Source organism: Scyliorhinus canicula, chromosome 26, assembly GCF_902713615.1.
Source record: "Scyliorhinus canicula chromosome 26, sScyCan1.1, whole genome shotgun sequence".
NCBI classification, from domain to species: domain Eukaryota; kingdom Metazoa; phylum Chordata; class Chondrichthyes; order Carcharhiniformes; family Scyliorhinidae; genus Scyliorhinus; species Scyliorhinus canicula.
The window spans coordinates 9,820,682-9,833,775 of NC_052171.1; the positions used below are offsets into that span (position 1 = coordinate 9,820,682).

Below are 13,094 nucleotides of genomic sequence, written 5' to 3' on the forward strand. Positions count from 1 at the left end.
CCCTCTCACTCTTCTAAACTCCAATGAATATAATCCTCACCGACTTAGTCTCTCCTCATATGACAGTCCCGCCATCTCAGGAATCAGTCTGGTAAACCTTCGCTGCCCTCCCTCCATCGCAAGAACATCCTTCCTCAGATAAGGACCCCAAAAGTGCTCACAATACTCCAGGTGTGGCCTCACCAATGCCTGATACAACTGCAGTAAAACATCTGTATTCCTCTACTCAAATCCTCTCGCTATGAAGGCCAACATGCCATTTGCCCTCTTTACTGCCTGCTGTACCTGCGCGCTTCTTGTCAGCGACTGATGCACGAGGACACCACGGTCTCGCTGAGTATCCGCCTCTCAATTTACGCCCATTCAAATAATAATCTGCCTTCCTAGTTTTTCTACCACAGTGGACGCTCTCACATTTCTCCATGTCATACTGAATCTGCCATTCATGTACCCACCCACCCAGCCTGTCCAAATCCCGCTGAAGCATCTCTGCATCCTCCTCACAGCTCACCCCCCCACCCAACTTTGTATCATCTGCAAATTTGGAGATAATACATATAGTCGCCTCGTCCAAATCATTAATGTACAATGTGAACAGTTGGGGGCCTAGCACCGATCCCTGAGGTAGCCCACTAGTCACTGCCGGCCAATCAGAAAAAGACCCATTTATTCCTACTTCTAGAATGTTCTAGAACGAGCGGGCGCTATTTCAGAATGAGGGGTCTGCCATCGAAGATAGAGATGGCGGGGGGCGGTTTCATCTCTCAGCTGACCATTAGTCTGTGAAATTCACTCCCCAAAGAGCAGGGTGGGGTCCGTAAGTCACTGGACATGCTCAAGGCCGAGTTAGTCGGAATGAGGGGGTGTCCCAAATTACGGGGGCCGGACGATTTGCCAGTTGGCTTTCCCGCCTCACCTTTTGCGCGCTCCCTCTCTCTCTCTCTCTCCGCGATCTCGGGAGACGGGGATTGTGAAACTCAGGGATGCGAAAGGCAGGATGTAACCAGGGGCCTTGTCTGTTCACAGGAGTGCCCCAGCGGGATGGTGGACGAAGATACTTTCAAAGCAATTTATTCCCAGTTCTTCCCGCAGGGAGGTAAGGAATTTAACTCACCCAGCAACGCATATTTCCTTAACACCTTTCAGGACATCAAAATGTTCTCCACCAATAACTGGCACAGTTCATCAAGTGAAAAATATAACTTTATATAAGCCATGGTTAATCATTTGATAAGGAATTGGAAAGTCATTACATACATAACATTAAAACAGCAACAAAGCGCAAAATCTAAGTGGACGACATTTGTCCTGGAATTCTGGCTCCATTAACCCCACCGGGATTTTCCAGATGTTTACTGATGTTCAGTTTGGGTTCACAGCCATCTGACCTCATGACAACCTTGGTTCCAATGCCAGAGGTGATGTGAGAGTGACTGCCCTTTGGCATAGAGGCCGCATTTGACTGAGTGCGGCATCAAGGAGCCCGGGCTAAACTGGTCAATGGGAATCGGGGAATCTCTCCGCTGGCTGGAGTCATTCCCGGCACAAAGGAAGATGGTTGTGGTGGTTGGAGGTCAATCATCTCAGCTCCAGGACATCACTGCGGGAGTTCCTCAGGGTAGGGTCCTCGGCTCAATCCTCTTCAGCTGCTTCATCAATGACCTTCCCTCCATCACAAGGTCAGAAGTGGGGATGTTCGCTGATGGCTGCACAATGTTCAGCACCATTCGCGACTCCTCAGATAATGAAGCAGTCCATGTCCAAATGCAGCAAGACCTGGACAATATCCAGGCTTGGGGCTGACAAGTTACATTCGCACCACACAGTGCCAGGGCATTGATCATCTCCAACAAGAGAGGATCTAACCATCGCCCCTTGACATTCAATGGCATTACCATCACTGAATCTCCATCAACATCCTGGGGGTTACCATTGATCAGAAACTGAACTGGACCCAGCCATATAAATACTGTGGCTACCAGGGCAGGTCAGAGGCTGGGAATCCTGCGGAGAGTAACTCACCTCCTGACTCCCCCCAAAGCCTGTCCACCATCTACAAGGCACAAGTCAGGAGTGTGAGGGAATACTCTCCACTTACCTGGATGAGTGCGGCTCCCAACAACACTCAAGAAGCTCAACACCATCCAGGACAAAGCAGCCCCGCTTGATCGGCACTCCATCCATAAACATTCACTCCCTCCACCACCGCCGCACAGTCACAGCCTCCCCGAACAGGCGCTGGAATGTGGCGACTAGGGGCTTTTCACAGTAACTTCATTTGAAGCCTACTCGTGACAATAAGTGATTTTCATTTTCATTTCATTTTCAGTGGCAGCCGTGTGTACCATCTACAAGATGCACTGCAGCAACTCACCAAGGCTCCTTAGGCAGCACCGTCCAAACCCACGGCCTCTACCATCTAGAAGGACAAGGGCAGCAGATACCTGGGAACCCCACCACCTGGAGGTTCCCCTCCAAGTCACTCACCGCCCCGACTTGGAAATATATCGGCCGTTCCTTCACTGTCGCTGGGGCAAAATCCTGGAAATCCCTCCCTAACAGCACTGTGGGAGTACCTACTGCACCTGACTGCAGCGGTTGAAAATGGCGGCTCACCCCTCTCTGCTCAGGGGGCAATTAGGAATTCTGGGCCTAGTCAGTGACGCTCGCATCCTATAAATTAATTGGAAAAATCCACCATTGTCTCCTGAAATAAATACAGTTAATAGGCAGCGGAAGACAATTCGACGTCATCAGCGCGGCCTGCATCAAATTTGTACAAAGTTGCAGACGTTGGAATAGAACGTGCCTCGTTTCGAGTTCATTCTTACAAGTGCCGACGGAAGCCCAGGCCTTGAACTGGAAGTAAACCTTTTGTCCTTGTCTTCCAGATGCCTCGACCTACGCACATTTCCTGTTTAATGCCTTCGACATGGACCGCCGTGGGGCCATCCGATTCGAGGTGAGTCACCGATGAACTTTGGGATGTTGCCTTGAACCCATCGCTCCTGCTCTGCCGCTTCGCAAGAACCTCTTCTTTTTTTTTTTCTTTATTCGTTCTTTCGCTCTTGGGATGGGGTCCATCGCAGGTCAGGTAATTTCTTGCCCGTCCCCAATTGCCCTCGAACTGAGTAGCATTTTAGGAGTCAACCACCAGCCCGAACAGGCGCCGGAATGTGGCGACTAGGGGCTTTTCACAGTAACTTCATTTGAAGCCTACTTGTGACAATAAGCGACTATCATTCAACTTTCATATTTTCATCTGCTGGTGGGTCTGCGGTTACGTGTAGAGTAGACCAGGTAAAGATGGCCGACTTCCTTCGCTCAAGGCCCTTCGCGAACCGGGTGGGTTTTTACCACAGTCGACAATGGTCGTCATCAGACTTTTAATTCCCGATTTTTTTTATAATTTAACTCAAAGTTCACCATCTGCCACGGCGGGGATTCGAACTCGGGTCTCCAGAGGGCTGGATTAATGTGGAAAACCTCCAGTCAAACATGGCTGGCAGTGGGGTGATCCATTCCGCTCAGCGAGTCCAGTTCGCAGTGTACGACCTTTTACACGTGTGTTGCACTCATACGTAGAACATGGAACATAGAAAAATACAGCACAGAACAGGCCCTTCGGCCCACGATGTTGTGCCGAACCTTTGTCCTAGATTAATCATAGATTATCATAGAATTTACAGTGCAGAATGAGGCCATTCGGCCCATCGAGTCTGCACCGACTCTTGGAAAGAGCACCCTACCCAAGGTCAACACCTCCACCCTATCCCCCGTAACTCAGTAACCCCACCCAACACTAAGGGCAATTTTGGACACTATGGGCAATTTATCATGGCCAATCCACCTCACCTGCACATCTTTGGACTGTGGGAGGAAACCGGAGCACCCGGAGGAAACCCACGCACACACGGGGGAAGATGTGCAGACTCCGCACAGACAGTGACCCAAGCCGGGAATAAACCTGGGACCCTGGAGCTGTGAAGCAATTGTGCTACCCACAATGCTACCGTGCTGCCCTTAAGAACAAATTAATCTACACTCCATTATTCTACCCTAATCCATGTACCTAGCCAATAGCTGCTTGAAGGTCCCGAATGTTTCCGACTCAACTACTTCCACAGTCCAGGGAGATGGATAGGAGTGGGAGAGATTTCCAACCATTAAGAATCTCTCTCCCGATCTGACCGCCCTGCCAAATGGCGAATCCAAAAAGGTTGGGAGGGGTTACGGGGATAGGGTGGAGGCGCGGGCTCAGGTAGGGTGCTCTTTCCAAGGGCTGGTGCAGACTCGATGGGCCGAATGGCCTCCTTCTGCACTATAAATTCTATGATACGTTGCTAGGCTTCTATCCACGGCGGGGAGAGAGACTGCAAAACGATGGGTGTCTCCGAGATTGGCTCTTAGACCGTGGAAACATGGCGGGGGAATCTAACGGGCAGCCATTTTATTGAATTAGCCGTTCCTCTGTTCCCTTCTGTCCCTCAGGATTTTGTGATTGGCCTCTCCGTGTTATTGCGTGGGACCGTGCACGAGAAACTCAGCTGGGCTTTCAACCTGTATGACATCAACAAGGATGGCTACATCACCAAGGAGGTACGAAACGCGCACCTCATGAAATGTCAGAGCTGCAATTTATCCCGGGGACATCCTGCTGTTCTTTGGAAAAAGAAAGCTAGTTTAATTTGCCGTCATCCTTAATTATTCAATTACCTGACTTCGGATTAACCCAAGCAAATCAATTTAGCTCAGTGGTGTAGAGGGATCTAGGTGGCCGTGTGCATCACAAAAGGTTAGTTCGCAGGCACACAGCAACTCATTAGGAAAGCGAATGCAATTTTATCGTTTATTGTGAGGGGAATTGATTCCTAAAGTAGGGAGGTTATGCTTCAGGGCGTTGGTGAGGCCATATTTGGAATATTGTGTACAGTATCTGTTGGAACCAATAATTCTACGGACACGTGCTTGTAGGATCAGAATAGCGGCTTTAATATACTTACAACAGAGCCAGCCTGTTAGCCGTTGAACTTTCGGTGAACTGGCTGGCTGACTCTGTGGCACGGATCTTTATACAGCAGCTCCAGGGGGAGGGGTTCTGGGCGGAGCCAAGGGAGGAGCCCAGTACAAACTCTCGAGTACTCCCAGCGCTACTCCCCTGGTGGTCAGGTAGTGCAATTGCACTTACAATATTGATACATGTATCTACTTGGAACAGAGTGACATTGGTAACTATAATGCCGTGTGAATCTCATTCACCACAGTATCGGCCTCCTTATCTGCGGAAAGATGCAAATATGTTGGCAGGAGTTCAGAGAAGGATTATCAGACTAATTCTTGGAATGGGCGGGTTATCTTATGGCGAACGTTTAGGGAGGTCAGGCTTGACACATTCTGCCACGTGTCTGTGTGGGTCTCACCCCCCCCCAAAAGCCAAAGATGTACAGGGTAGGTGGATTGGCCGCACTAAAATTTGCCCCTTAATTGGCATTTTATTCTTAAAAGATTGTCGTTCAAATCTTTAACTTCCCTTAAATTGTTAATACCACACCTCAGGCCATGTCTATGTAGTTTCATTGTTGGCTATTTCTGTTCAATTGGACTGTGACGATCTACGCACCTCAAAGTCTCCAATGGGCTACGTTTCCTGTGGTATCTAAATTGGCTCTTGAACATTTGCTCACAAAGCAGCGTCCTTCAAACTTTTCTTCCGGGGACCCATTTTTACCAACCGGCCGACCTTCGGGACCCACCCCGGCGGACCTTCGCCACCCACCCCGGCCGACCTTCGCCACCCACGCAGGCCGACCTTCGCCACCCACCCCGGCCGACCTTCGCCACCCACCCCGGCCGACCTTCTCGACCCACGCCGGCCGACCTTCGCGACCCACCCCGGCCGACCTTCGTGACCCACGCCGGCCGACCTTCGGGACCCACACCGGCCGACCTTCTCGACCCACGCCGGCCGACCTTCGCCACCCACACCGGCCGACCTTCGCGACCCACCCCAGCCGACCTTCTCGACCCACCCCGGCCGACCTTCTCGACCCACCCCGGCCGACCTTCGTGACCCACACCAGCCGACCTTTGTGACCCACACCAGCCGACCTTCCCGACACACGCCGGCCGACCTTTGCGACCCACGCCGGCCGACCTTCGCGACCCACCATTTTCTCTTACCTTGTTTGCTGCTGACAAAAATGGAGGAAATGGTTTTGGGTCCCTTTGGCCCTCGTACACGCTCCTCCAATGGAACCTGTTGGATGAAGGTGAAGCCTTCCGGTGTCGGAAAGTCTGGAGTCTCCATCTGTCCAAAGTTCGGCACTTTTTTCCTATCAAATTTGATCAAAACCCGCCCGCCCCAAACTTAAAAAAAATAAATTAAAATGAATAAAATAAATGAATAAAACCGCCCCGAACTTGTAAAACAAAAAGTTGCGGCCGCTGCGCATGCGTGCCCGATCATTGGCGCGCATGCGCAGTGCGGCCGCATTTTTTTTACATGTTTGCGGCCATTTTGAAGGCCGCTTGCAGCCGGCGTTATTAGGCTGTTGCGCGCAGATTTGCGCGATCGGGAGCGCCGCGAAGGACAGCTCCACGACCCTCCCGACACCCGCCCGCGGGTCGCGCGCCCCCGAGTTTAACAATGCCTGATCTAAAGCCAGCTCAAGCCCGTATTCCGACCTATTCCAGCCTTGACATAACTACCGGATTAATTATGTTTGTACCTTGCCGAGGTGAACTATTCGATCAGTCGTCTGTTTCTAGCTGACCCCTAAATATGTAATAACGTTTAATCAATGCATGTGCAATTATAAGCTGCAGAATTCAAATGGCTTCTTATGTCAATGTTGGGGATAACAAGACACGGGAATACACAATGAACAGTGGGACATACAGAGGGGCAGAGGGTCCTTGGGGTACATGCCCACAGATCCCTGGAGGCAGCAGGGCAGGTAGATAAGGTGGTTAAGGAGGCTGATGGGATACTTGCCTTTATTAGCCGAGGTATAGAATATAAGAGCAGGGAGGTTATGATGGAGCTGTATAAAACGCTGGTTAGGCCACAGCTAGAGTACTGTGTGCAGTTCTGGTTGCCACTCTATAGGAAGGATGTGATTGCCCTGGAGAGGGAGCAGAGGAGATTCACCAGGATGTTGCCCTGGGCTGGAGCGTTTCAGCTATGAAGAGAGGCTGGTTAGGCTGGGGTTGTTTTCCTTGGAGCAGAGAAGGCTGAGGGGTGTGGTGATCACAAGTTAACTAGATGCAATACAACTGAGCAAACACTAGAGGGAGCACGGGAGAGCCATATAAATAGACCAGGACAGGAAGTGAGGACACACTTCACAGAAGGCAGAACTGGTAGCAGGACAGACACACCAGCTAGTAGCACTTGAGGTAGCCGTAGGTAACGCTCTCAAGAGAGAACGAATTCACAATAAAGCATCTTCTCCACATTTGAGACTACGAGCTTTATTAAGTCACGAGGAACAACACAAGAGGGGGACCTGATTGAGGTGGACAACATTATGAGGGACACAGATAGGGTGGATAGGGAGGAACCTTTCCCCTTAGTGGAGGGTCAATAACCAGGGGGCACAGATTTAAGGTAAGGGGGGGGAGATTTAGAGGGGATTTGAGGAAAAAGATTTCACCCAGAGGATGATGGGAATCTGGAACTCACTGCCTGACAAGGTGGTAGAGGCGGGAACTCTCACAACTATTAAGAAGTGTTTAGATGAGCATTTTAAACACCACAGCGAACAAGGCCTCGGGCCTAGTGCTGGGGAATGGGATTAGAATAGATCGGTGCTTGATGGCCCACACAAACACGATGGGCCGAAGGGACTCCTTCCGTGTTGTAAGAATCTATGACTCTTTCCCCCAGGAAATGTTGGCTATCATTCAATCGATCTACGATATGATGGGCAGGTACACGTACCCCATCCTCCACCAAGACGCGCCGATCGAACACATGGAAAGGTTCTTCCAGGTACGGGCGGAGATGGGGGACTTTGCATTGCTCTAGCGCCCGTCACGTCCGCCTCGATGCGGCCAATGGGATTCTTCGACATCCAACTGCTTTTATGCCAATTTGCGCACCTCAACCCCCCCCCCCCCCCCCCACCCGGTCAATAACCGCAAGATCACCTGCTCTTGTTTGTGACGTTTATTGAAGGACAAAGATCGGCCACAACCCTGGGGTTAACCCCAGCCCCAACCCTGCCCACCCAGCTCTCCTCTGAAAGAATGCCATGCGATATTTTCATTCCACCTTCAAACAAACTCAAGCCCTCTGTTTCAAAGCCTCCTCTCAAAGCTGGCACCTCCAACTCTGCACCACTCCCTCTCAGCACTGCGCCAGAGTGTCAGCCTTGACCCGATTTGCGCTCAAGTCCTGGAGTGGGAGTTGAACTCCCAGCGTTGTGACTCCAGAGGCGGCAATGCGAAAGGTGGTCAAGGACAGGCACGAGGATGCTCGGTCTGGTCAAGGTCGGGGGTCAGCCAGACACCTGCACGAACTGGGAAACATGGATCTTTCGTTGTGCCTTCCGAGCAGACTCCCTCTGCTGGTACATGTGTGTGTGTGTGTGTTTGTGTGTGTGTGTGTGCCACAAGCGGCCAATATGCTACACCGCTGGAAACTAATTGTTGCCTTCCTCTTCCGCCCCGCTCTCCCCAACCCCCCCCCCCCCACCCCACCCCACCTCAGAAGATGGACAGAAACCAAGACGGAGTGGTGACGATTGATGAATTCATTCAGACCTGCCAGAAGGTGAGTGGCGCTCGGAACGGCGGAGCGTACACCCGTTCGAAGGAGGCATCCTTGTTCATCCTTGAGTGAAATTAAAGGACTCCGTCCCAGGCGACACAGAAGGAGCCCGTTTAGCCCATGCTGCTCGTGGCACCTTTTCTGAGGGAGGCTTCCAATTAGACTCTTAACCTTCCAAACGACAATACCTCTCGACGTTTCTAACATGTTTTGACATAACAACGGGCGGGATTGTCCGTCCCCCGACGCCGATTCTGTAATCGCGGATCGGGCAGAGAATCCCTCCTGACGCCCAAATCGGGGGCGCCGCCGGTTTGATGTCAGTTTTCTATCCCCCGAAATGGCCTCGTCGGGCGGCGTGCGGCCGTTGGAGTGGTGTTGGCGGGACAGCTGAAGGCCCTCCTCCGCTGCTCCCCCGAGTTCCCGACCGCGCGGTTGACGCGGTGTCTCAGCGGTGGCGGAACCCGGTGTGGCGGAGGCGGACCGTGTCCGGGGCCCGCCACAGCCGGGCGGGAGCTATGCTGCTCGCCGGGGTGGGGGGGGGCTTCTGCGAGGGCTGGAGGGGGGGGGGGGGGGCGACTGGTAGAGGGTTGGCAGGTCCGCGCACAGCTGCCGCCATGTTGTCAGGCCCAGGCCGTCGCCGTGCGCATGCGCGACCATTCGATTATTCCGTGGGAGTTTGCCCGGCACAGCTGCTGGCCCCTCCCAGCTCGCAGGATCGGTGAGGGTTCAGCGCCGGTTTTGCCATCGTAAACCACCCCCCCCCCCCCACCCCGGCATTGGCAATTCGCCTCAAAATGGAGGAACCGTGTCTCCCACTGGCTCCGTATATCCGGAGACCTCGATGCCGTCCATGAGGGTCTATATTGAGGAGCAGGGAGGGCACTCGATAGCCCAGCTCCCAGAAGGTGAAAGGGTTAAATTGCAGGAATTCTGGGAGGAGGTTCCAGAGATCAGAGATTCCCGGGAATAGAGCTGGAGATTTCCCTCCACCACCCCCGTTCCGTCCAATCTTCCGATTCACCCGATTAGGCACCTCATAGCCGTCCGGATTGAGCAGTGAGTTGAACAATTTAACTCCATGAACCCCGTCCTCCATTTTGATTATTCGAGCCAAATCGCAATTCTCCGTCGCCTCGACAGCGGCGCCTGTGCGTTCCACTCAGCAAGTACAGTAAACGGCATTGGCATATTGAATTAATTAATAATCTTTATTAGTGTCACAAGTAGGCTGACATTAACACTGCAATGAAGTTACTGTGAAAAGCCCCTAGTCAACACATTCCGGCGCCTGTTCGGGTACACAGAGGGAGAATTCAGAATGTCCAATTCACCCAACAGCACGTCTTTCGGGACTTGTGGGAGGAAACCGCAGCACCCGGAGGAAACCCACGCAGACACAGGGGAGAACCTGCAGACTCCGCACAGACAGTGACCCAAGGCCGGAATCGAACCCAGGGCACTGGCGCTGTGAAGTGACAGTGCTAACCATTGTGCTACCGTGCCACCCATTATTAGCATATCACTATGGGCCTGACCCCATATTCTCTGGAGCCTCCGCGATTCTCCGCCTCCACTGTCTCGAACGCCGCTGACTGCCCACTGTGAACCATGGGCCACAGGTCGAATGGGAGTCCTCCCCCCCCCCCACCCCCAGGTGCCCTCTGACCCCAGTCGACCCATCAGCTGTATGGGGGTGCTCCAGCACAACCAGTTCCACCTTGTTGGCTGGGATGAGTGTGTGTGGGGAGTGTAATGTGTATGTGCAACTGCAGCTTGTCAGCCTCCCGAGTGTCAATCACAGACCCGGCGAATCCCGCACCGTTTCCCGTTGGAATCGATTGTGTTCCACGTGGTGCCGGTTCTAGCCCCTCCACATTCGCTGAATCGGTCCAGGTTCGGCGCCAGTTTTGCTGTCGTGGAACTCCTCGAATCCTGTCCCGGCGTCAACACTTAGTCTCAGAAACGGAGAATCCTGCCAATGGTATATTAAAACAAACTATATTACCAACACATTATTAAAATATCTTTAATATCACATAAGAAAATAACAAGAAAACATTGCTGATCAATACAGTAGTACAATCATCCTTAACTGCTATCTTTATTCCCACTTACACAACTTTGGCCCGCCGGAAAATAAAGACTGTTCTTTGAGAAAGAGATTTCGACCCTGCTTTAAAGATAGGATCTGACCCCTGCCAGACCCATGCAGAAATTCTGGCTGTATGTCTTCAGAAGCTGTTTCTCAGCCTGTTTCGGCTCCCCCTTGTCCTTAGACAAGTCTGCACAGCTTTAAAGACTGTCAATCTCTTTTGATTGAACTGCAGGGAGAGCTAGCTACTTAACTTCTCGACACAGCGGTACTCAGCTCGGAACTTCTTTCTACAAAAATGCGAGATGCCTTAGCTCCACCCAGCATCGACATCATTCTTCCAAGCTCAAATCTGATTGACTCCACAGGGAATCCCCTTAATCAAAACAAAATTCCATTCGCCCAAGCTTTTACGATGCTTTAATCGCACCCCGTGTCCCAACCTTTGAAACTAGGAGTTCTTTTTAAAACATGACCACAGCAGTCAAACGCACATTAACCCAGGATTTGAACCCTTACTGTGCCAAGTACGTATAACACAATAGATCTGAAATACCTCCATTCAACACCCCCCCCTCCCTGACTCGCGGCCATGACAGCTTTGGCAAATCTCTCCCCAACCCCCACCTCTCCCACGACCTTCGATTCTGCTCCCCCCCCCCCCCCCCCCCCCCCCCGCTGTGCAACACCGTGCCAAAATCCATCACATTTCCCGCTCTCCTTAACTCTGGAAAGGAGTCGTGCATTCCGGAAACGTGAACTCTGTTTACTCTCTCTCTCCGCGGGTGTTGCCGGGACTGCTGAGGTGTTCCAGGTATTACCATCGGACTCTTTCATCGGTGTTACTGTGCCTTTATCTGACCCCTTGTTAAATCCCGCGGGGCTTCGATAGTGCTGACTAACTCTTGTCTCGCTCTCTCTGTGCCTCACTCGCAGGATGAAACGATTATGCAGTCGATGCAACTCTTTGAGAACGTCATCTAGACTTCGTCACACCCCGAGGAAAGAGAGAGAGAGAGGCCCAGTGCCAGGCTCCTACACCCACCATTTCGCTCTCCTCGTCGAGATCCCGTCCATTCACGAGCGCACACTTAATTGAGGAGACTGTCTCGTTTTTCGATGGGAGCAATATAAGCGACGGGGAAAAACTCGACACTCCTCAACGTCTTGCCTGCCAAAGTCGGAATCGGATGAGCACAGCTCCTGGCTGGCATGAGATATGTTTTTTTTCTTCCGACGGAAAGCACGACCGTTTCGCAAACCTTTGCCCGCGGTGACCCCGGGCGCAGAGTGGGTCTCTGACCACAGGGCTGCCCGACCTTCCAACGTGGGGGTGGGGGAGGGGGGGGGGGGGGAGAGAGGGGTTCAGCGAGACGGGAGGTGAGGATTTTGGACTGCCTCAAAACCCACCCCCTCCCCAATCTCCCCCCCCCCCATTGCTGTCCTTGCCAACACGCTGCCCCGCTCTCCTGCGCTGTGCCCACGTTTGACTGAACTGTGAAATGCCCCCCCCCCATCTTTTTAAAGAAACGAAACCCGCACTCGCTGGAAGCCGCTCCAAACTTGGAACCACAGGACCCTGAAATGCAAGAAATCTCCGGCCCACTTGAGACTCCTGCTCTCCCATACTAGCCTCCAATTGCCGTGCTATCCAACGCCACTTCCAGCCAAGCTTCTGGACGAGGGGCAGAAAATCTTGCGTCAGACAGAGAAAAGAAATAAAAGCGTCAGCGTTGTTTCAACATTAAACACTGATTAAAGCCGTCTCGGCCTTCACAAGTTTACAGTACAGCCTATGTTCACGTGCCATCGTCTGTCTTGAATGGTTATTGAGCTGATTATTGAACACCCGCACTGTGGATCAAGTGGCCGAGTCCATCGGGCCCGGCTGAGGCCTACTGCAGAGGCTTCCTGCACTCTGGTTCAAATCGAGTCCCGATAGGATTCTCAAGTTCAGGGGAGAGCTCACATTCTGTCAGATTTAGGGGGACGTGGATAGACGAGCGATATTTCAACCCGATCGCTTGTCACATTTTGTTGTATTTACCGTCAGCGCTGACTGTGCGAATGGAACGAATGTTACATTAGACAGTTGCTGCCCAGAGCCACTTCAAATATAATGCACGATCATATTTCCCTGAAAAGGAACACTAACTGTTCTCGAAGTAGTCCCAAGACGCTGATAAACATTCTGGCATTTCCAAATAAAAAACATAACATTTGATG

At 52.1% G+C, this 13,094-nt stretch overlaps 1 protein-coding gene across 1 annotated transcript in view; it reads left to right on the plus strand.

Annotated features, from left to right (window-relative positions):
- The window catches only part of LOC119957551 (calsenilin-like), a 62,018-nt gene extending 49,359 nt beyond the window's left edge, over positions 1-12,659 (plus strand). The window contains exons 4-9 of the mRNA XM_038785699.1: positions 1,027-1,096; positions 2,892-2,962; positions 4,492-4,599; positions 7,889-7,993; positions 8,714-8,776; positions 11,805-12,659. Of these exons, the coding sequence (XP_038641627.1) occupies positions 1,027-1,096; positions 2,892-2,962; positions 4,492-4,599; positions 7,889-7,993; positions 8,714-8,776; positions 11,805-11,852 (465 nt within the window). The 3' untranslated portion in view covers positions 11,853-12,659. The remainder of the gene's footprint in view (positions 1-1,026; positions 1,097-2,891; positions 2,963-4,491; positions 4,600-7,888; positions 7,994-8,713; positions 8,777-11,804) is intronic.
- Positions 12,660-13,094: the final 435 nt, after the last annotated feature.